At 41.4% G+C, this 25,632-nt stretch overlaps 1 protein-coding gene across 2 annotated transcripts in view; it reads right to left on the bottom strand.

Moving 5' to 3' along the window:
* The window catches only part of FRMD3 (FERM domain containing 3), a 311,700-nt gene that overhangs the window by 124,946 nt on the left and 161,122 nt on the right, over positions 1-25,632 (bottom strand). For both annotated transcript variants that reach the window (XM_058695608.1, XM_058695609.1), the window contains exon 3: positions 16,876-16,918. In XM_058695608.1, the coding sequence (XP_058551591.1) occupies positions 16,876-16,918 (43 nt within the window). The remainder of the gene's footprint in view (positions 1-16,875; positions 16,919-25,632) is intronic.

The following is a 25,632-nucleotide window of genomic DNA, read 5'->3' as shown; positions in this document are numbered from 1 at the left end:
CACCCCCCAGGGACTGCCACATCCACTAGGGTAAGGGGAACATCACCAGCCTCAGTTTGGACATAACTGTTGCTCCCCTTCACGAGCCTCATCTCATTGTCGATTCACTCTGAGTTTCAAATTGGCCAACACTCTTCATCTTTTTCATATATGCTGTTGCTAAGTCACACAGAAAGTCACATCTGACATCTTCCATTTTCTAGGACGTGATCATGGAAAAAATTAATACAAGGTACTGGGGATACACTCACCACCAGACCCATTATCAGAGAAGGGATGAGAGCACGCAGCAGAAAAAAGAGACAACTTCAAGTCTGAAATTTTCTATCCATTTTCTTCTACCATCATATATACCCCTACTGTGTCTTTCTCTCATATTGATCCAGCATTATTGACCCCATGTTACCAATAAAAGAAAAAGAGTTTCCCCGTAAGTTAAAAGGAGCACATGACTTTGACATAGTGAACCATATATTGCACCAGGGATCTGAGCTGACGAGAAGTTCAACCTCCTTGCCCAGGCCTGAAAAAGTCAATGTGGCAACAGGCTTCTCCTTGAGAAACTCTCTTAAGGCTCTGGATGCAAAATTATATTACAAACCAAATAAGTTAAGGAATGCTTTTTGACAGGGCTGGATCAGGATGAAAAGATAAATAATTTCTCCCCCAAAATGTTAATCTAGTTATGGATGACAAGATTTATGAGGGTGTGGAGCTATATATCTTGTTCAACTTTTTATCCCCAGAGCTAATTATTGATAAAAGATGGACTCTGGCTGGCTGAATGAATGATTAACCCCAAACTTTGAGGCAAATGTCAAAACAAAAACAAAAACAAAAACAAAAACAAAAAAAAACAACAACCATGCCCTACCATCACCATTCATCCCATCAAAATACTCGTCTAGAAGGCCCATGGTCTGAGTTATTACGGCAATTCCTAGGATTGAGATTTTTGAAAACTTCTGACCCTATATTTCAATTTCTGCCCTTCAACATCTGGAACAAATTCAGGGACTCTAGAGTTGGTTGGAATAGCTATTTCTAGAGGGAGGATTAATTAATTCAATCAACAAATGCTTATTGAGGACCTACTAGGTATTAGGCACAATTTCAGATGTACAAGAGTAGCTATAAAAAGACAAAAATTAGGTCTTCATGGAAGACATATTCTAGTGGAATAAACAGGCATAAAATCAAAATTAATAAGTGAAATAAATAGGTCATTAGAAGGTCATAAATGCTATGATCAACAGAAAATAAAGAATAAAGCAGAAAGGATTTAAGGGGTGAAAAAAGACCACCCCCACCTCTGTTCCCTTTTACCCTCCCCACTATGACTAAATCCATGCAGGTAAGTGCAATTCTCTTTACTACCGTCCAGAAAACCAAAGAAGGGAAGAAATACGATTTAAAATGTTATGTCATTAAACCAGGGGATAGGGGAAAAGTCACTCCCAAAAGTGCTGGCACTGGTTTGGAGCACTGGCACGCACCCACACCAACTGGGTAACTAACTGTAAAAGTGAAACTGGTAACCAAAGTGTTAATGGGACTAATAAGTACAACTGTAACTCGTAACCCAAATCTGCTTGTTCTCGGAATACAGCCTGCAGCCATGTTTCCATAGATGGCATTCTTCCCTGAGACCACGATAGCAAAATGTTAATTTAATTGTTTTGCAGAGACTCAAGGCTTTACCGTGAAACTGGCCAGAACCAAACTACTGGCCATCTCTTTGCGCATGTGTGTGAGTCCAATGGATGCACTTTTGACACAGAAGCACCTAAAACTCAACCCTTAGATCATACTAAGGATGCCACTGACAACGTAGGCAGAAGATCCCGACAGGTACAGAAAACAAGTCCCCTACTTATTACCGGATTCTGAAGTTACGTAGCTCCTCTCCTCTATACCCAGGTCCTTCTTCCTTTGCCTTTAAGTATCCCTGATTCTCCTGCTTTGAGGAGGCAGATCTGCAGCTTGCCCCCCGCAAACATCTCCTTGTTTGGTTACCTCTCCAATAAACCCTTTCCTTGCTGCATATTTGATGTCTCAGTGATTGGTTTTGCTGTGTATTGGGTAAATGAACTTGGATTTGTGTACAAAAGGAGCCTTCCCACGATCAACCTGGCAGCTGGCTGGGACATGTCTAAATGTCCTGTTTATAAATGGCTGTTCCCTTGTAGAGATGAGCCTATTCCCTTCTCCAAGAGACTACAGGTCTATGCCATTCCAACTTCCACACCTTCTTATCCTTAAGCTACAGGAGTAAAAGGATGAAGGATGACTCTTATCTGTGCCAACCATTTGGTACATGATCAGTACCTGGAAACATCTGATAAAGGAGCTACCCAGGGAACAGGAACCACCAGACGTGGAGCCCACACCCTGAACTGGGACCCTATACCATGGTGTCATCATGAACAGCCACTGTGTGTCTTTACTAGACCAGGCAGCATGGTGGCCCCATGGGGGAAGACGCTGTAGCCCATTTCTACTGAGGTACTAAGGCTTCGGCATCAGTGACAGGGGCACACAGGGTGGAGGTAACCTCAAATGTCCCAAGGGATGAGTCCCAAGATTTGGAGGGGGACTTCCAACAGTGACTTCGAGCAAGCCACCTACATTCTCAGTTTCCTGCTCTGGAAGAGGGGACAGCACCAGGGGCCACATCTACCTTGCACAGGTGTTTGTACAGGCCCTTGGCAAGTGCACATGGCACACTACCTAAATATGAACTTTCGTTTCATTGGGATGTTTAGCCTACTCCTACTGGAAGAAGAGAAGGATATGAAGAGTTGGAAATGAGAAAAAGAAATGGAGAAGCCTGAATTGAATTCAGCTGAGAAACATTTACTCAGCCACGTAAGTGCTAAAAACGAGAATACCACTGAGTAGCAGAGGAGGGGGGAAATGCCAAAATCCACTTCAAAAATGCCTGGAGCATGTAACTGCACTGAGAATAACAGGGCCCCTGTCTCACAGAGGTCCGTTACCTGCCAGACGAGGGCTGGGGAGGCCAAGCGTCTCCATAGGACAGCTCAGTGGCCCCTTTGGGCATCAGCAGATCCCAGGTATTATCATTTGGGTAGCTGGTTAACACAGAACACGGGGAGAGGAACAGCCATTTATAAGGCAGAGACAGATTTTCTCATCTCCACTTTGAGATCTTGCCCAGAAATGGGGTTGGGGTGTGCAAGGATTAGCTGAGCAGGGTCCTGGGTGAAAACGAAAAAAACTACTTTCTATTTTTAACCAATGACTGTTATCAAATATTTATAAGAACAATTAGGGTTTGGGGGAGGTTTTTTCGAGAGGAACATCACTTAGCGGCCTGTCATAAAAGGAGTCTTCCTCCAATCGTGGTGTAGAGCTATAGGAAAACAAAAAGCATAACTGTAGGGACATACATATAAACACATGATCTTTATCATAAACACTCAGGCTGACACCTATGAAGAATTCACCCCCCAAACTCCTTTAAACTGCAGTTGAAGCTTAGAGCTGGTGGCTCCAGCAGATGTTAGGGCAACTCTTATAACCTGGACTATGTCTCTCCTGGGACTCCACGGCAGGGGCAGGGGCGGCGGGCACTGATCAATCTGTCAGATTTTAAGACTTGGGAGAAACACTGCAAAGGGTTTATTGTTGCCAACAAGACCTCTAGAGCCTGCAAACAGGAGGCTCGTTTCCCAAAGGGCCCCTAGCAGGCATCAGAGACTCCTGGTCTTCTCAGCACAACCAATACCTTTTTTTACTCTTAACCAAATGAACAATGTCCCTCCCGTGTCTTTCGGGGAGGGGAGCAGGGGCTTTACAGTGAGAACCGAGGGGCACACCCCACTTCATTGTGCATACAGCATGCATAGTGACACCAATGGATTTATCGGTGCTGTCTCTTCTACGAACCACTCAGGAGCACAAACTCTGTGCACATGCGCAAAAGGACACTTAAGCACCAAAAGGGCAGAGTATTACTCACTCATTCAACGAACTGTAACTCTTGGGATGTTTTAACGAGCCAGCCGGAGAACTGCTCTCTTAACGACTGCTCTCTTCTCGCTGGAAACGATTATGATCTTGCCGCGACAACTGTTACTATCATCATCATCAAGAGTGATAATCCCTCCGTCATTCTTCCACTGAAATGACAACCAGCAGCCTCCAAGATGCTACTGGCACTGTGTTGCCTCTACTTCCAAAGCAGAGAGCGTTGGTTTTTTTTCTTCATTGTATTTAATTCAACCTCCTCCTGTTACAGTTCTCTTAGGTTGGAATCACACAGGCAGACGCGCCCACACACACAAATGGATGCACTGAGAACTTCGTAGGGGATCCTGGATCACCAAGCCGCTGCTTCACAAACACTTGCTCTCGGAACTCTCTGGCTGCCTGTGCTGTTCAGGAGAAGCTCTAACAGGGACTTTGGTCCACCACTTCTAATCTCAAGTTCAGCATTGGGACAAATTGCTACGGCCAAACTGAAAACTCTCAGCTTCCATTTCCTTCTCTGTAAAATGGGGATAATAATGGAACCAACCACCCAGATTAAGGATCAGTGAACTTTTACTTTTGACTTTGCGGGATTCAAGGGCTCTGTCTCAACTACTCTGCTCAGCTGGCGTAAGGCAAAAGCAACAACAGACAAGATGTAGATCAATGGCATGGCTATGTTCCAATATGACACTGAAATCTGAATTTCAGATCATCTTCACAGATCACAAAGTCTTGTCTTTTGCTTCCCCCTCCCCAACCATTTAAAACTATGAAACCTACTTTTAGTCAATAGGCCATAAAAAACAGATGGCAGGCTGCTTTTGGCCTCAGGGCAATAGTTTGTTGATCCCTGATATGGAGCCCATGATGAGGATTATATGAGTTAATGACATAAAGCTCTCAGCAGACTGAGACCTAAGTACTCAACCCATAGGATTTGTTACTATTCTAGAGGACAAAAAAGAAACTGATGTAGATGAGGGAAAGCCCTTCAACTTGACCTAGACCTACATAAGCATACCTCAGAGCTACCATGGGTTTGGTTCTAGACCACCACAATAAAGCAAATATCTCAATAAAGTCAGTCAAATGAATTTTTTGGTTTCCCCACTTTGCTCCCTGAGAGCAGGGTGCAATGACCTGAGAATTTTAGCAAAACAAAAACAAAAACAAAAAGTTAGCAAAAGTACATGAAACTGAAGGCAGGAGATCCAGGTGTCTGCTTGCTGCAGATGTTGTATAACTAACTACACCCTGAGGAATCATGTCGGTAGGTGTGAATCAACTAGTAATGATGATAATTATAAAAGCCAAGTTCAATGACTTATGTAACTGCATACTAAGATTTTATACTATAAAATTGCATCCAAAAATGAGGCATTATAAAGGATTTCCAACCAAATGGAAAGAGACCTGAATAAAACCACCTACTTGACCCATGTTTGCATTGCCTCCAGTACTCCCATTCCAAGCATGGAATCTCCTGGTCCATCGGGGTTATCATTCACACATTTAGACCACTCACACATGTATAGGTTTGAATTGTGTGGCCCAGGAAACAACATGGGTGCTCCTGAAGGTAGAAAGAAGCCCCTGGAAGGTATCTCCCAGTGATTCAAGGGTGATGCTCTTTTCCTTCTGCTCTCTCCGATACCCCATCCCCTCCCTCCTTCCAAAGAGGAGGGGTATTGGGTCCTCCCTGAAGCCCAAGAACTGACCATTATACCCAGTAAAAATGACATCAGTGTCACCAACCATACCATAAGGACAAGCCTAAAAATTATCAGTCTGTGACTTACCGCATGTGCATATCATTTAGAATTGCACACCATAATTTAAGGGTGGTTTTTTTTTTTGTCATTACTCTCACTACCATCATTTCTTTCCATATTGGAAATAACACAAGAGTGCGACATGAAGACCACTTATAGGCCCAGACTGCAAGGACTTTCTGATACAAGGACCAAATGTGGGAATTTTCAGTGAAACAGTTGTACCTGGAAGAAAAAGAGATACCATGCCAAACCTACTGAGCTATCACTAGAATAACAGAAGCTGGCTTCCAAAGCTGGAGAGAAGCAATGGAATGAAGAAAGCTGGAAAGAATGAAAACAGCCACAACTAAACCACAACAGCTGGAGACCTACAGTTACTTGATTTATGCAATGGGTTTTCATCAGGTGTGTGTTTTGATTTGTTTTTAAAGAACACAACAGTTGATCTTCTTTTACCTGGTCCCTAAAAGGAACATTTTTGATTCTAGTCCACAAGCATTTATTAGGTACTGATTACATGCATAGCCCTAGTTTAAGCCATGGACCAGGTGAAGAAATCTTCCAAATTAAATACAGGGGATATGATTAGACAAGTATATAATGAGGCCAATGGGACAGGCCACCCCAAGAGGTCAGAGATGGGGTTACTGTCACTATGGGTGTCTGGAGAAGTAAAATGTATGAAACTTTACTATCAGAAGCATATGATCAAGGTCTGCAAGAAAGAACACATACAACAAGTGGGGAAATGAGCCACAAAGCAAAAGCATGAAGGTAACTGAAAGAATAAACAGAAACATTAAAGGATGTGGGAGATCTGAGTGGAGGTCACTCAGTGCAGTGGGCTGGGTAGTGTTCCCTGGGAAATTCCTGCCCACCTAGAACATCAAAATATAACCCTATTTGGAAATAGGGTCTTCACAGATGTAATTAACATGAAGTCCTACTGGGTTAGAGTGATCCCTAAAGCCAATGACTGTTATCTTTGTAAGAGAAAGGAAACAGACTTGGACACAGACACAGAGAAACTCAGGGAGAAAGTGATACGAAGACGGCGATAGGAATTGGAATGATACAGCTACAAGCCAGGGAAGGAACACCAAGGCCAGCCAGCAACCACCAAAAGCAGGAAGAGGCAAGGAAGAATTCTCTCCTAGAGCCTTCAGAGGGAGCATGGCCCTGCTGATACCTTGAGTTCAGACTTCCAGTCTCCACAACTGTGAGCGAATGGATTTCTGTTTTTCTAAGCCACCCAGCGGGGATAGTTTTGTTATGGCAGCCCTCGAGGAAACCAACGTACTCAGCAAACAGAGTCACTGGAAGAACAAAACCGGTGGCAGGCAGGCATCCAAACTGGCCTCATGGATAGGTATGGGACCTATGGTTTTTCTCCTTCTGTTCCTCACCCCAGAGCAAAAATCTAGGCTCCTTGTACTCTCTCTGTATGCTGCAGAAGAAGATACATTCCCCTTTGAGGAAATTATTCAGCAGCAAGGGGACTATTCAGTAGATTAGCCTCAAGGGGTGCTAGAAAGCTAAAGAATGCCACATAAATACAAAGTTTCACAAACAGCGCCATCAGAGAGAGAAATTACATGCCCTCTCAGGCTTCCAGGCAGAGCCGTCATAACTTCAGGGAAGGAACGCTCCAGACACCAGCCAGCAAACTTGACTCGACATTGCTCTATGGCTGAGTTACACCATGTATTATGCAGAAGCTGGCGGTAATCCCCATCCTGATTTGCATGCAGAAGCCATTTTCAAGCACCCCTGTTCCTTCAGGGTGCTTGGCAGCAGCACAGTGTCTGATAAATAGAGCAAGAAGGTGATCTTAACTACCCAGCGGAGCTAATCAGGTACCAGCCAGGATTAAGCAGAGAACCTCCCTGGAGGTGAGCCTTCTTTCATCTAGGTATGTTTTTGCTATAGCAGATTTTTTTTTATTTTTATGCTTATTTATTTGGGGGGGGGGGAGAGCATGAGTGGGGGAGGGGCAGAGAGAGAGGAAGACACAGAATCTGAAGCAGGCTCCAGGCTCAGAGCTGTAGGCACAGAGCCCGACGCGGACCCATGAACCGCAAGACCATGACCTGAGCCTAAATCGGATGCTTCACCAACTGAGCCACCTGGGCGCCCTTCTATAGTACATTCTTAATGCATAATGAACTTTGATTCCTCCCTTCCTCACTCCCCACTTCTCTCCCCCCTAACTTTCCCTCTCCTTCTCTTTCTCAATTTTTACATAAAACAGTCTCTCCTTCTGTTTGTTTTCTCTTTATTACCAAGAGATCTAGGAAAATATTCTCATTGTAAAAGATATGAGTAGGGGTACCTGGGTGGCTCAGACCGTTAAGCATCCAACTCTTGATTTCAGCTCAGGTTATGGTCCCATGGTTCATAGGTGTGAGCCCTGCATCAGGCTCTGTGCTGAGCATGGAGCCTGCTTGGGATTCTCTCTCTCTCTCTCTCTCTCTCTCTCTCTCTCTCACATACACACACACACACAAAATAAACTTTAAAAAAAGAATCTGAGTAAAACATATAAATACTTAAAAATATGCAGTTATTTTGAGAGAGAGAGAGAGACAGAGAGAGAGAGAGAGAGAGAGATAATGAGAATGCAAGCAGGAGAGGGGCAGGGGGAGAGAGAAGAGAGAGAAGACACACACACACAGAGAGAGAGAGAGAGAGAGAGAGAGAGAGAGAATCCCAAACAGGCTCCATGCACAGAGCCAGACGCAGGGCTCAATCCCACCAACCACAAGATCACAACCTGAGCCAAAATCAAGAGTCAGATGCTTAACCAACTGAGCCACCCAAGTGCCCCCAAAATATAACTATATATAATAGAATGTATTTCCTCACCTCCCTCTACCCTACTCTCTTCCCCTGAGGTAACCAGTTAGTACAGACGTTTGCAGAATTTCTCTGCACTTACATATTCATCTAAAATAATCTGTTTAGGGGCACCTGGGTGGCTTGGTCGGTTAAGCGTCCGACTTCGGCTCAGGTCATGATCTCGTGATTTGTGAGCTTGCGCCCCACGTCGGGCTCTGTACTGACAGCTTGGAGCCTGGAGCCTGCTTCAAATTCTGTGTCTTCCTCTCTCTGACCCTCCCCCGTTCATGCTCTGTCTCTCTCTGTCTCAAAAATAAATAAACATTGAAAAAAAATTTTTTTAATAAAATAAAATAATCTGTTTATTTTCATATATAGGGATCATTCTCTAGGTGGTATCTTTACCTGCTTTCTTAACTCCAAGATCTATCTAATAAATTTTTCAGTGTCAATACTACAGGCTAATGACTGTCTGTATTCCACAATTTATTCAGCCTTGCCAAAATTACAGGCTTTTCATTTCTTCCAATTCTCGGTGCTATAAGCAACACTACAACAGATATCCTTGCATTAATATATACCTGTGCTTGGATAAACTTTGCTTTCAATAGATTCATGGAGATGAGCTCATTGGATCAAAAGACATAGGCATTTTTTTAAACACATCTACACTTTTACTTCTGATTTACACTTTAAGCATCCTAGGTACTTTCTTTGAATTCACCACTTAGTCTCATAAATTTTGATGTTGAATATTGTTAATCATTCTAAACTAACCTATGAAGCATATCATTGCACAGTGCAAAATTAAAATTCAAGAATCTCCTATACAAAGCAGTTTATTCTACACAGAGAGAAAGTTAACTCATCAGATGAGTCCAAATGAGCGATGGCTGATGCCTTTAGAGAGAATTTTAATTCAACAACAAAAATGTAATCAAATCAGCTAAAACATAATTTTTATATTACCTTCCAGCTACTTTTTTGAGCGCTTTGACAAAAATGAAAGAACTAAAAGGAATCCAATGGTTAAATTACCACCATTTTGTTATAGTTCTTCACTTATTATGCCCAGGACAGATCGTTTGTCATTAGCATGTGAGGGACGCAGACATCTTTAATCTAGAAAGATATGTCCAAATTTCCCTCCCAAATGGCTTTTCTAGTTTATACGCCCCCACCAGAAGTGTTACCCTCATCCTCATCAATTGGATATTAACAGTATTAACCATTTTCCCAGTGTAACAAAAAATACCTTAATTTACATTTTCCTTGTTACTAATGATATTGAGCACCTGTTTATGAGTTTCCTGGCCATTTATTTTTATTCCTTCTACGGGTCTTTACACATTTTTTATTGAGTTGTTTATCTTTGGGTTTATACCATCACACTTTATAGATTCTGCATATTTACGACTCGTTAGGTAGTTGGCAAATGCTCTTCCATTATTTATTTTGCTTGTGTTTTAATTTATTTATAATTTGTTTTATACTCATTCACTCAACAAATATTTACTGAAAATCTACTGCTCATTTGCAGTAGCAAAGCAAATATTCTGCTACATGAGTTTAATTTTTCCACAAATTTGTCAGCATTTTGCTTCATTATTTGTTTTTTATATTTTCCTTAGGAAGCCCTATTCCACAATTATAAGAAATAGTTCTGAATTTTTACCTAAAACTTGTATAGATGATTAAATATATTGGGCTTTTGAATTTATCAGGAATTAATCCCATGGTGTGAGGTAGGTCTTTAGCTTCTTTTCTTTTTCCAAGTGGAAAGGCAATCCATAAAATCATGCCTTGAAATCCATCTTTCTGATAGGAAATACAATCTTTATCATAACCCATATTCTCACAAATAATGGGTCAGTTTGAAGGGTTTTTTTCTTTTTCTGTTTGGTTTCTTTTCCTATTCCTGTGTCTATATTAACGTGTCTATCACGAGGACTCAATAATTATAGCTCATATGCCTTGATTTGCTACCTAATAAAACAAGGACCCTATCATTGTTCTTTTTCACATATTTATCAGCTATTCTGAAGCATTTTCTTTTGTAAATGAGCCTTTTTCACATTTTTTTTAAATGTTTATTTTGAGAGAGAGACAGACAGACAGACAGATAGACCATGAACAGGGAATGGCAGAGAGAGAGGGAGCCACAGAATCCGAAGAAGCAGGCTTCAGGCTCTGAGCTGTCAGCACAGAGCCTGACATAGGGCTCAAACTCACAGACCATGAGATCATGACCTGAGCTGAAGTTAATGCTTAACCGACTGAGCCACCCAGATGCCACTGTAAATGAGCTTTAGAATCAGTTTGTTAAATGCCATACGGGATCTCATTGATATTTTGATCTGAAAATTATCTGAAGTTATGCATTAATTTGCAAAAAAAATTGACCTTCGCAATATCAAATGGAAGCTAAGAAGTCTCCATTTACTGAACTCTTTTTATCTACTCCACAGTAAAATTTCAAAATTTATATAGATTTTGCACATTTCTTGTTATATTTATTTGTGAGTAGTTTATGTTTTTATTTGTTATTGCTATTGTAAGCAATAGCCCTTTTTCCCATTACATTTCAGAAATAGTTGCTGCTTATGAATAAGTATTGTTTCAGGATATTAATCTTGTATCCAAGGACAAAAACCAGTATTAATTGTGGGTAGGGGGTGAGGAAGGAAGACAAGCAGAGAGCCTGGAGAGACCCAGAGGACAAAACCACATTTAAGATGCTATATGGAGTTATGCAAAGGCATCCAGCACCCCTCAACACCCTAGCTTGGCTGAACAGAGTGAGGCATGGGAGCAAGGCAAAGAAATCCTGGAGTAGTTTGGGGAAGTGTTGTGTTACGACTTTGAAGGACACTGAAGGACACTGTGAGTGTCAGTGAAGGACACTGAAGAAATGGCCCCATGCTGTGTTTAAGCAGAGGAGCACCTTACATGGTGTACATAAGTTTTCCTGAGGCTGAAGCATGGCACAGAAGAGGCTGAGCAGTGTCTGCCTGTCCCAGTGGTAAATACAGAAGGGCTAAGAGCCAGTGTGTGAAAGGTACCTGGAGAGGGCACCACCAGAGTGACACTCTGTAGACGTGCAGGGCAAGACCATGGCCAGGAGCACAGGTCTTAGCAGCATATGCCAGCACACACTGAAAGGCCAAATGGGACCAGTCACATTCCGAGAGGGTGCAGTGGGGAAAGAGGGCAGCAACCAAAGGCCAAGTCACAGAAGACAGGCCACAGGAAGATTCAGAGGACTGGGCACAAGAGAGATGTCACCCTCACTGCCATGATGATACGTAAGCTTCCCCTGCCTCATGATGCCATTCTGGGAATGGAGAAAGAGGAAAAGCTCTTGGTATGGGAAAAATACCCCAATACGGAAGTATGCACTTTCAAGTGACTATGTTTAAATAATGAATTCACTGAGTAATTTCCTGAAAGAGATCAAATTCTAAACTGGCAGATCTTAAATTACCCTGAAGTGGCAAGACTGAACTTTTTTGTCCCCAAAGGAAAAGAGGCTCACAGCAAATTGAATTCAGTCATGGGGAAATAATGTCACATTTGTGCATGTCTGAGTCATAATGTATAACTTTTTAAAACCTCTTCATGCTAATACAGTTTTTGTGGTTAAATAGATCCTACAAGACATGAAATTCTGTTCTCTTGATGTGTGCTACTACATGTGAACACACTAAACTACATTCTCCAGTTATGGGAACAAGGCCAAAATCTGTAGGGTATAGGTGAGAACATTCACTATTCCCACATGGGAAAGAAAGGCTCTGAAAACCAAACATCCAAAATATGCCATTTCATTTAACACTTAATCTGCAGACAACCCACTATCTGAATACTCTGGAAGGAAAAAGATCAAAGCACAGTCCACATTTGAACTTATGGACATGCAATGATGGAATAGGGAAATGAAGAAGATATTCCCCTTAATACTGCCCAAATTATGTAGCCTACCTTCATTTTGACCTAGTCAACAAGGAACGATAAAAAGTTTGATCTGAAGGTTCCAGTTCCAGGAAGTACTGATTCATTGCACCCTACCCTGTCTCTCCCACTGAATGCAGCTATAAAACCTGGACAGAATGTGTACAGCAGCTACCTAAGGACACTGGAAAGTAAATAATAGTAGGTAGAGTGGAAAAGAAAACAAGAATTCAAAGGACCACTGAACTGGTGTTGGATTCTCCACAGTCTTTTCCTATGGTATCCCCTGGAGAGATCTCTGAGATACTGGAAGGGCACCACCATGGATGGTGAAAGCTCCAAGAGAAGCTCCTAGTTAAGGCAAAGGGGGCTCTGGCAGCAACAGAGCAATAGCAAATGGGTTGGAGATTTTCTTGTCTGGAAGTTTTTTAACCTACTTTCTTTGATAATTACAAAAATTCTCAAGTTATGTATTTCATATTGGGTGAGTTTTGGTAATTCCTGGTATTTGAAGAATGAGCCCATTTCATCTAAGCTGCCAAACTTAAATGCCCAGAGTTGTTCTGTGGGGTCTGTAGTGATAGCCTCTCTTTCATTCCTGGTATTGGTAACTTGTGTCTTCTATTTTTTTTTTTTTCTTTATCAGTCTTGCTAGAGGTTCATCACTTTCTTGATATTTACAAAGACCAATTTTTTAAATTAATTTTGTTTCATGTATCCACAAACAAAGCAACTTGGCTGATTCTCCGAGTAATTAATGCTGATTCAAGAAGCCAGTCTCAAAGGATTGCATGCTTTAGGATTCTATTTATATGACATTCTCAAAGGACACAAACTATACTGACAGAACAACTCAGGGGTTGCTAGTGGTTAGGGGAGGAGGTGTGTGACTACAAAAGGAGAGCACAAGGGAGGTTTTGAGGGTGATGGATAGAGTCTCTACCCTGACTGTACTGGAGATTATACAAACCTGTATGTTAAAATTTATAGAACTATACACCAAAATTAGGTCAATTTTACCTTATGTTCATTTAAAAAGTAAAATTTAAGTTCAGAGGAGAAAAAAGACTTTGGTTTAAGAAGTTTTTCCACTTTAAAATGTATACCAAACTAAGGAGCTGTCCAACTAACTATTCTCTCAATTAAATATTTCTCTTCCTTAATATTTGGAGTCAACATTAAAATAAGTTTGATTCTGCCTATTTTCAACAAGATTCGGGGGAAACAAGCACTGTCATGTAACATTGTTGGGAATAATTTACTATAAGGTCTTTAAATGGATATTTATCACTAAGGAAATGAAAAATATGTATAACTTTTAATCCAACAATTTCATTTCTAAAAGGAATTTCTAATACAGATGTACTTGCATAAGATTCAAGAAAGTACATACAAGAATGTTTATTGTAGTATAATGTATAATAGCAAAATATTAGAAAATATTTTGATGTCTATTAATTATACATTCATGTAATTGTCAGCCATTTTTAAAATGAAGCCAGTCATCAATCACCGATACTAAAAAAAACAAAAAAAACCCAAAAAACCCTCTAAAATTACCAAAAAAATAATAATGTGAAGAAAAATGTTTACAGATTGATCTCATTTTTTGTTTATAAAAGGTCTCACATACATTGGGGAAGTTTATATATACATAAGAAATCCCAGAAGGATATACAAAATATTGTTAACAGTTATTTCTTCAGAGTGGGCTTGGAGATACAAGGGGGAAGAGAAAGGAAATAGTTTGAGTTTTAATTTTAAATTATTTTGAACTAAGAAAAAGCATGGACATTTAAAACCTATTGTAATACATGAGGTGTGGATATCTATGTGAGGTAATGGATATTAACTAATCTTACCCTGGTAATCATTTTGCACCATATACATATATCAAATCATTATGTTACACATCTTAAACTTACACAACGTTACATGTCAATTATATCTCATTAAAATTGAAAACCTTTAAATAAAAAGTAAAATAAAAATAAAGTTTTAAAAAATACTAGTAAGAAATAATAATGCCTTTGTAGAGAGTTTGTTAATCAGGGCAGCTGACCTCAGCCAACCCTGGGAAACACCATTCCTAGAAACACCCATAGGTAAAGGTATCTCAATAGGGTCAGGGAAAAGAACCTGAAAGTCTACCATCAAACCATTCCTCCAAGAAATTTTGTCCTCAGTGGCCTCTCAAAAGCAGTCAAAGTATAAAAGGATACCCAAGAAGGAAGTTGCCTGGAGTTCTGCAACCAGATACATCCTTTTTCGATGAGTTCCAGGAGTTGAACCCAGTTTCTCTGGGTTAACAATATACAAGCCCTATTTTAAATTTTTTTCTAATTTAAAGTTAATGTTTCCAGGATATACATACAAGAATAAAGAAATTCTTGATACTAAAAGACACCATCATCAACAACAACAAAACTAGATTTGTGATCTTGGGAAAATTACATAATTTCTTGTTCAGTAATGTCCTCAAAAATACAATAGACTGGGTGATGGACAAGACCTTTACCACTTCCTAGAGCTAGTGAGTCACCCCATCTGGTTTGGAAATCGAATTTTACACAGCTTTTATCCAGATTCAGATTTCATTTGTCATTAGATTGACATTACCCAGTAGTCAAATGTCAATCTTTAAAACATCTTTACCAAACATTATACATTTCCAGTTGGTTGTTCAAGTTTACTTAGCATGGGAACAAAGCTCTTAAGCAGCAAATTCTTTACAAATTACAAGTTTTTTTTTTCTTCTAAGTACTGAAATACATCCGACTTTAAAGATATTTATATTTTTAAACTGTGTGTAGCCTAAGGAAAATATTGCATGACATTGAAGAACCAAAGTCAAAGAATCATTAAATATGAAAATAAGTTTACTGAAAAATTGTCTAAACACGTTTACATACATAAACAAAAATATCGAAACTTAGTAGCCAAGGGATAAAAGCTAGGCATCAGCAATTTTTTTGGACATGCTATTCACTCTTATTATCCTGCATATCATTCTATATGGAGCCTCCTGATAACTGTCCTGCTATTTCTTCTTGGATGCCTAACCCAATTCTATTCCAGTTACACCCCAATGCACTGACCTCTCTGGACTTCACATGTCCACTGCTGCCCTTGTTTTCACCTCATACATCTTTACTGCCTGCTCCCTGCAACAGCCATGGCTCCCAGCAGCCATGGGCATTAGCCTGCCACAGAACAACTTAGTTGTCCTTCTTGCATTGATCCAGAGTTTGTTTGCTCCTGAGACATAGGGGAGGGAAGGAAGAAGAATGGGAAGGGATAAAAAGAAGGAGGGATGGGGGGGAAGGGAACAAGAGAGGGAGGATGGGGGGAGGTGGGGAAAGAGGGTTAAGCAATAAATGTATTAGTGGCTAGTTTGCCATCCATGTTTGGTTTCTTCCTTCTTCCACTTAAAAGGCCTGCCCAGAATAATTTCTTCATATTTGAAAAAGGAAAGAATCCCCTGAATAATGATAAATGACATAATATGCACTAAACTGATTTCTGATGAGAAACTGATTTATTGCCTACATTTCAGAGCCGTGGGAAAGTTGACATGGAGGGATAAATGGATTTCAGGGCAGGCAATGAATTTCTGAAATGCATTTCAGAAGCCCTCCTCCGAGCCATAAATAAAAGCAGGTTGCCTACAGCCTGGCACAGATGACCAGGACAAAACACCATGCCATCTAGGATCTAGTCAACACCCTCTTCACAATGCCCAAAGTAGATGACCAGATGTTCTAGAAAGACGTTTCCCAAGGCAACTTCCCTCTGTTTCCCCCCACCAAAAAAAAAAAAAAAAAGGCAGTTCAGAACATCATGAGGGCTTGAAAACAATTACTAAGGGGGAAAATTATTGTATGGAGTTTGAGGAGTACAAAAGAATAATACAATCTTCAATAAAGTTACTGGCAAGATTCTAGTTTCAAAATACACCTGTTTTCCTTATCCCCCCAAGACTGCACCTCCCATCCTGAACCACCTACTAGCAACCTCCACAATCCAAAGGAACCAGGTACCTGGTGATTATGTTGAACAGATACTTAGTCATCTAATTCCAACGTTCCTGTTCAAATATGAAATATGAAGGTAAGGTGATAGTGACTTCAAGGAAGGCAAAGGCCAGAAAATAAGAGAAGTTACACAGCACCCACTAAGAGAGAGAAGCCCCCACCCACACATGTTCATTTCCCTCCATCCATTTCTTCCCTGGCAGGAGAAACTTTGTTAAGAGACAGGACCTCTCTTTGGACATTTCGTAGCAAAAGTGAAACCACAGATTGACACTTACATTTCATTTGCTTGGAGATGGACTTGTTAGGTTCAAGCCAGTGCTAGGAAGAAAAAAGCAGAGATCATGGGTCAAACGGCTGAACCATACACATGACACATACTTAATAACTAAAAGAAATTTAATACAGATAGTCTTTTTCCAAAGTACAGTCTTGGTTCCCATAGATATTCCTCAAGGTTCTGCCTTCTGAAGATCAATACAAACAATTCTGCAAGAAGAATACAACAGGCAAGGGTATAAATTACAGAGAATTAGTACTTTCTGAGTAGTGTATGAGTCACACAGTTGCTAAGAGAGAAGAACAAGGGAGAGAACATGCACTTCAATGGGATATTCTCACGGCTCCAGTGGACTCCTAGGTGATACAGTTCCATTGCTCTGGGCAAGTCACAGATGGCTGAAGACTTTGACATCCATGACCTCAAAGAGTCACAGTCCAAGACAGTTTCAGCACCCTGCTCCCCTGCCTGGTAGCCTCTGTTCAGGTGAACAGTGGGCCAAGCCAGCATTAGCCCCGTCACACAGAGGCAATTCTCCCTTTATAGTAGGGAGGAACAGAGGACTTTAAATATCTAACTTCAAAGGCCTGAGATCATCCAGAAGAAAAACCAACTGTACCACAAAACAAAAATGCCCAAAGACTTGGGTAGCTCAGAATGGTGTTAGTGACAGGCATTCAAAGCCGATACCATGCTGGGCCCAGTGGCTGGCTCATTCCACACCACGTGTGGAGGTCACTTCAACATGCTAAGAGCCAGGCGACTTTTGAGATCACTAACCAGGGTGTCCCTGAAGCCACTTGGGAAATGTCAAGAAGCGTCACTCTGTACACCTGCGGTTTATAAAGACACTATGAGGAGTGCCACTGGTATCCACCGGGAGATCAGAGAGCCCACACTCACCGGGCATCCCCCACGCTCAATACTAGAGACAAAAGAGGATGCTCACCATGAGTTGAGGCTTACACCCCATTTGTGCCATCCAGCAAGCCTCAAAGTTCTGTATTGTCCCTACCCTTTGATATCCATGCACAACCATGAAGTTTAATAAGCACTAGCATTGGTTGAGGGCTTCCTAAATGTCAGGTGTTACTCTAAGCAATTCCATGGGTCATCATTACCACCCCATTTACAGATGTGAAATCAGGGAGCTCAGAATATTAAACAACTAGCCTAAGGTCACCCAGAGAACAAATGGTGAGGCAGTGCGCAGTGAGATTCCAGAGCACAGGCCCTTAACCTTGGCCATTCTGCCTCCCAACAGATCGGTTTGCTCTAAAACATATTAGTCTCCTCAACAAACATCACTTCTTTCCCCAGGAGCTGAAAAATTGAGCAGTCAATCAATAGTTTCCAATCCAGGGTGTCAGAGCTCTGCAACCTTCAAAAACAAGACTAGGGGTCTTTTAACTACGTCAGCATCGTGAAGAGTTTGACAGAAAACCATGCCTTTACCTCTGACGTATCGCACAAACTGAAAGAGCAAGTTTCTTTGCTTCTGATCAAAATTCTATCAGTTCATCTTGAGAACGCTGTTTATCTCCTTTTTTCATTTTTTTAAATTGTGGTAAAATACACATCAAATTCACCATCCTAACTATTTTCAAGGGTACAGTTCAGGGGTATTAAATACATTCATAATGGTGGGAAACCACTACCACCCACCTCTAGAGCGCTTTCATCTTGTAAAACTGAAACTCTAGTCCTAGGAAACAGTCAGTCCCCAGTCCCCTCTCTCCAGGCCCCTGGAAACCACCATTCTACTTTTGGTTATGTGTTTCTTTTTCTTATTTTCTTAATTTTTTTAATGTTTATTTTTGAGAGAAAGAGAGAGACAGACAGACAGAGAGAGAGAGAGAGAAACAGCATGGGTTGGGGAAGGGCAGAGAGAGTGGAAGGCACAGAACCCAAAGCAGGCTCCAGGCTCTGAGCTGTCAGCACAGAACCCGATGCGGGACTCAAACCCATGAACCGTGAGATCGTGACCTGAGCCGGATCGACCTACTGAGCCACCCAGGCACCCCTTGGTTACCTGTTTCTAATCAGAAGTGACGCTTGGCATTTACACAGTTATAAATGAACAGTGGGAAATATATTGATCACAAAAAGTTATACAGCTAGTAAGTGGCCCGAAGTGTTTTACCTCTCTCTCAGTTTCCACAACTATAATACGGGAATAGCAATAATACCTACCTTGTAGTGTTGTTGTAAGGATTTTAGAAGTTAATAAAAAGTGAATAAACATAAGACATTTACACAGTGCCTGGCAGGTGAAAAATATCAATAAATGCTTGTTTGTGGATCCTGAGGATACTTAAGTACAGTTTAATTGGTAGACCACATCCCATGGAGGAGAATAATAAAAGGGGCTTCTGACGATTAAATTATTTTCTAGAAATAAATAGGGTAATTTAGAACTAAGGCAAGAAAACAAATACCTACGGAGATCAATACCTACTGCTATTGTTTCACAGAGGAGAATCACCGGTCACAAAGACTGAAGTACGCTTTCTGAATTCTCCTTGCTTGGCATCCTGTGAACTCCTTAGCTCTTCTCTGCCAAACTTCAACCTGCCGCTCTTCTTCCTCTCTGCCTCCAGGGAGGACAGGTACATTTCACTTTATGTGCCCATACTAGTTAGTCAGTGGCAATCTCCCAGGGCTGCGAAGAGGGTTTCAAGGCTCAGTGAGAATGAGTGCCATGATGGATTGGCTATCTCTGCCATGGAGGGGTAGGGAATATTTAAGGTACATCTGCAAGGTATTTGCCATCCGTGCCCCGAAATAAATTTACTCGAAATGAACTGGCCTCCTCATTGTCCTACAAAATACACCCTTAAGTTTCTGATGGGTTCTGACCTTCCTTCTCCTCTTGGCCTATTCACACCCCATGCTTGCCTCTCAAACCTTGTGTATCTTGTTTTTTTTTTTTAATGTTTGCTTTTGAGAGAGAGAGGGAGAGAGAGAGGGAGAGAGAGAGAGAGAGAGAGAGGACGAGTGGGGGAGGGCAGAGACAGAGGGAGACACAGAATCCAAAGAAGGCTCCAGGCTCTGAGCTGTCAGGGCTCAGACCCATGAGCTGTGAGATCATGACCCAAGCCAAAGGAGGACGCTTAACTGACTGAGCCACCCAGGCACCCCAAACCTTGTGTGTCTTAATTACCTATGTCTACAGTGTGACCACTAAATATTCTTCCAGGACAATGATCCTTATGCAACAGTGCAGTCATGGGGTGTAGAGCCCTAAGAAAAATAAGCCAGCAGTAGTCATGTGTCAAGGGATTATAGGAAATCATTTTTTCAGAAAGGGTCAATCTCTAGTATTTCTTAAAATCTAAATATCTGACTGGCCTATGGCCCAGCAATTCCTTTATCCCACAATTTGTCCATGTGAACATAGAGGAACATAACAAGGATTCTCACTGCATAATTATAATACTACAATTATAAAGTATTAGAATGTTAATGGCCATCATCAGGAAAATGGTAAGCAAATCGTAATCTGTTCATATTCCGGATTCTGCAGTGTTTTATAGGAGGTAGATCTTTATGTGTTAACATGGTTAGAGCTCTAAAGCATGCTGCAAGATGCAAACATTGAATTCAGAACTATGGCCACAGTTCCCAATTCCTACACTGAAACACTCCAGGGAAAAGCAGCCATTCTAGACATCTGTCAGACACCCAGGGTGCCAACTATAAGCTCAAGGAAGTTCCCGGTTCCAACATTAGATCATGCTACATTCCTTTTGATATCATACTTTTTGAAAAGCTGGGTTTTTAGCGATTTCTGTGATAAAAAGCAAGTACCGTGCTAAAATAGGTGTGAGAGAGGCAATGAACGTGGTAATATTGGATCCGATCCCACAGTCTGAGGAGCCATGGGGCGCCCAACAGGTACACACATCCTGTTAGTAAGTAATTGTGGTTAAGAACGAACTGAAAATACTATTTTCATGTATGTCACATTTTAAATGGCACTAAGTTGTTAGCACATAAATACTAAATTGGTTGGCTCTCGCTCTCATCAGATAGCACTGTCAGATATTCTTTTTACCAAGGGCACCGTGAAATAATTACTAAAATACTGACAGAGCCATAAATCAACAATGTTTGAGAACCTCTGAACTATTGGTATCATAGAATTGATGTGTTTTCCAAGTAAAAACTACACTAAACTACCATATATTTCCAAAGAATACATAATAAGCATCTCTATGTATTTTTAAAGACCTGAAATGATACACACTAAACTGATACCAGTGAGGTTGGATAACAGGGAAGTAACAGGAATTTAGGGGTGTTGCTCAAAAGAAACCATGACTTCTGTTTAATCTGATGTTTTAACATACTTTTTACATGTATTCATGCATTATATGAATAATTAAAAGTCAATTTTTTAAAAAGGAAGCTAAGCTCTACTCAGAGGTTAAAGGTGGATTCTATGTAATTGAGACTCAAGAAGAACAATTTCATCCACAACAGGCAGATGCCAGGTCCAGCTGAGCCCCCAGCATTGGTCCAGCTCAGGAGCCAGCCTGGGTTCAAATCCCAGCTTGGCCACTTCCTCTGTTTCTTCCCTTACAGCAGCATCATGAGGTTGAAGCAGGTTAATTCATTAAGAAGTTCTGAGAACAGAACTTGGAGCATAGTGAAGGCTCAGGAAACACTGGCTGTTCTCATCTTCTGTGAGTTCACTCAGAGACACTCCCAAGTTGGTGCAACGGCCCCTCTCTGGTGAGCCCACCTCGGCTACTCTCTTCCTCCCACACTCCCTCCCCACCTGCCTCTTGCTCTACGTGAAGGGTAATTCTCCTACCTTTTTTCCTTCTTCCTTTTAGAGTTGGGCAATGAAGCTGAGTCTAGACCACACCAACAACTCCCGCTGTTACTATATGTACAGGTGGATCACACAGCTGTGAGAAAGTCACCATGATGCTGTGTGCTTGGTAATTAGAAATAAGGCTCAGAACATTCTATCTTCCTTTCAATTGCCACTTGGGATATATGCTAGTTTTTGTTTTTGTTTTTTAAGTCTGTTTCCTTGCTGAAAACTGAAGTTCCCTAAGAGAGGTAGAAAGAAAAGCCTGCCAGTCAAATCTCTGAATTTGTGGCTAGTTTACAATAGTTGAAAACTTCAGTTCTTGAACTCTCCCTTAGAATAAGAATTCCAAAGACTAAAGAGGCTAAGACCCAACTATTAATTCTACCCAAGGAGCTTAAGAAGTAAGAGCAATCGGAGGATGCGTTCCCTCAGTGTGATCTGAAGGTATCAGGAATTTATCTGCAGAGATAACACCAGGGCTCTGCTCAGATCCCCTCGATGCCATTTTCTCCTTGGTTATATAGCACCCTGACCCTTTTTAGGAAGGCTGCCTTCAGGTTACTGGAATCCAATGCAGGGTGAAGAACGAGCCTCCCCACTCATCTGTTAACTGACAGGTTAAGAAGTGACTGGTATCCAAGGATAAATACCTCTGCTCCTTCACCCCTTGGTCGGGACAACCCTAAGGCATAACCTACCACTCTTCCAGAGCTCCTGTTTGGCTTTCAGCCCAAGTTACATGCCACACGACTTTGCTCAACATCACACACTTGTGGGACCTCCTTCCCTTCCCTGTCCCAATCCCTCCAATCTCCTACAAGTCTTTCTTCCTGGGAACAATGCCTAACAAAACTGGAATTTTTATCTCAGGATCCGCTTCTGGGATCCAGAGGCAACACAGCTTCCCTAACTTCCTGCCCAAAAATGCCCTCCCACCATGGTATTTAAAATTCTTCCTTTGAAGGTTTTATTCCTTTTGCCTCAGGCTGGAACCCCAGTAACCTGTATATCCCCCATGAGAGGTCCCAGTTTGACAAAGGTTTCAGTCTCGACAATCCAGCCTGACCACATTTGAAGCCACCTCTTAGAACAAATTTATTTTGATTGATAGCAGCTTGATGCAAAGAAAAGTCAAAGGAAGCCTCACAAAAGGGGTGAAAAGCAGAGTGCTGAATAACCCTTCTATGTCCCCATTCCCTTCTCTGTGGTCTTGGAGGGGGGACAGATTCCAGGAACCCTAAGATTCCTTCAGTTCTCACATTCCATATTCTATGAACCTGAAGGATGAGAATATTGCCAATAAATGTTATCTCTTTAATTTTGCAAGGCCCAGCTGCACTTAGCCCTAAGAGATCATTTTTCTCTACCCCATCACAGAAGTGGTGCATTTCTTTTATACTTTCCAATTTTGGCTTCTTTAGGAGAAGTTGGGGGGCGGGAGGGAAGGTGGGTGTGAGGTGGTGATTTGTGACTAAGTAGATTGATTTTTAATTTGGTAGCTGCTAAGCCAGGGGGAAAAAAAACAGAACTCCCAAAGGTAAACAATATAACACACTTGGTTATCTTCAAATGTTGGGCTTCTGTTGAAATTGATTCACAGAATAAATTACACACCTCTCTGTTATCTTTCTCAAAACCCTTGATGCCCTAAACCAGAATAATCTATAGCCCAGAGAAATGTGTTAAATAACCAATGGGGCTTTAAATAAGAATGAATGAATCTCCCAGACAGGAGATTGTCTTTCCCCTCAGGAGTAACCAGATCCAAAATCTGACCAATTCCCATCACAGCCCTGAAAAGATGGCCTGATTCTCACATCTCACCTGGACAAAGCCCTAGAGTAACTCAGTCTCCCTGCATTATCTAGCCAATTTATGCCATTTCTAGACCCTCTGGCCTCTGCAGGGGGAAAAAGAATGCCATCTGAATGCACTCAACCTCAACAGTGTTCTGGATGGCCCAGTTAGAGCTAGCCCCTAGCTATTTAGCTACCAGTAACCAATGGTTTCCACTCCAGTTTCAGTGAAATCTACAACACAATGCCAACAACAGCAAAAATGTCTATAGACCAGGCACACTCACGAGTTGTTGTCCTTCTGGAAATCAACCTACGCAAGAAAACCTTCACTGCTTCAGTGTAATGTATTTCTTCAACCATAACTGCTCTTGCATTCTGGGTTCTCAGGGATGAGCAAAATAGAAGTAACAGCTGGGAGAAGAAACACCATGGGAAACAGAGGTGGAAACAGCAAGCCTAAGAAAGCACCAGCACCATTTTCTTTTCATAAAGGACTAGACAGCATAAATATTTTAGGTTTTGTGGCCCATATGGTCTGTCAGGACTACTCAACTCTGTCATCAGAACACAAAAGCAGCCATAAACAATACATAAATGAATAGAAATAGCTGTGTCCCCATAAAAATTTACTAAACAAATGGGGGCCATCCTGACCCTTGTGTGCCAAGCCCTGCTCTACACCCAAGAAATCCTTAATGTATACTTCAAGGAAAAAACAGTAGTACTCTGAAAATGCAACAGAGGTTGTAAAAATATCAACTGTTTAACATTAACACAAACTGCTGTTTATTTTAAAGTACACTAAGACACCAAAATGCAATTATAGAAGAAACGATGGGGTTCCTTCAAGCAGTGGAATTCGTCACCATGTAACACTTGCTGTCTAGCCGTAGACATTTCACATCGTCATCAAACTGGTCTAAGGTCAAAGATCTTCTAGCTGCCAGAGGCGCTGGGTGGCTCAGTCGGTTGAGTGTCTGACTTCAGCTCAGGTCATGATCTCACACTCCATGAGTTTGAGCCCCGTGTCAGGCTCTGTGCTGACAGCTCAGAACCTGGAGCCCACTTCAGATTCTGTGTCTCCCCCTCTTTCTGCCCCTCCTCTGCTCATGCTGTCTCTCTCTGTCTCAAAAATAAATAAAAACTTTAAAAAAAAAAAAAAGAAAGAAAGAAAAAGGAGAGGGGCACCTGGGTGGCCAGTTGAGTGTCTGACTTCAGCTCAGGCCATAATCTTGTGGGTCATGAGTTCGAGCCCCACTTAGGGCTTGCTGCTGTCAGCGCAGAGCCTGCTACAGATCCTCTGTCTCCCTCTCTTTCTGCCCACCCCCACTCATGCTCTCTCTCTCAAAATATAAAATTTAAAAAAAAATCCTCTAGCTGCCAAACACACGAAGCTTTCAAACTCTTTAAAGCATGTAGTAAAAGATCTGTTACATGTTGGTAACATGGACTAATGCACTTAAATAACAGCCCTGTGGCATAGGTACCATTAGTGTCCCCATTTTACAGATAAAGAAATTGAGGCATAGGTTAAAGAGGCTGCTTAAAGTCATACAATCAGCAAAAGGCAGAGTCAGGACTTAACCCGGCCTTCCTGGTATAAAAGCTCTTAGATCTTGAGCAATAATGTCTCCCCTACTCCTTCCTTCTTGATGTTTAACACTGGAGCCCATTCTCCTTATATTAAGTCGACCAGCTACCCTTGTTTCCAGAAGGTCTCCCTCTCCTCATTCTATTATTTCTGCTCTAAATGTTCCTGGTTGGTCTCCTCTACTGGCTTCTCCTTCTGGACATCTTTTTTTTTTTTTTTTTTTAATGGATGTTCTTTAGCCTTCAGATTCTCCTCTTATTCTCTAGTCTTTTCCCTCAGCTCTGCAGTCTCTCCTCAGGGTTTTGAGGTAATGAAGACCTCACATGCTCCAAAATCTCCATCTGTGGCCTAAACCTCTTCATTAAGCTTCAGATCCAGGTTCACAACTATAGACTGAACAACTCTACCTCATCATCTCACAGTATCCCAAACTCAACATGTCCAAAACTTACCACTTCTTCCCCAAACCCTCTTCATACAGTTTATTTCGTAAGTGACTCTACCTGTACTTGGAACTCAAAAGGGCTCTGTAAGAAACTC

The sequence above is a fragment of the Neofelis nebulosa genome, chromosome 12 (genome assembly GCF_028018385.1).
Source record: "Neofelis nebulosa isolate mNeoNeb1 chromosome 12, mNeoNeb1.pri, whole genome shotgun sequence".
Taxonomy (NCBI): Eukaryota; Metazoa; Chordata; class Mammalia; order Carnivora; family Felidae; genus Neofelis; species Neofelis nebulosa.
This window is presented reverse-complemented; position numbering and strand designations above follow the sequence as displayed.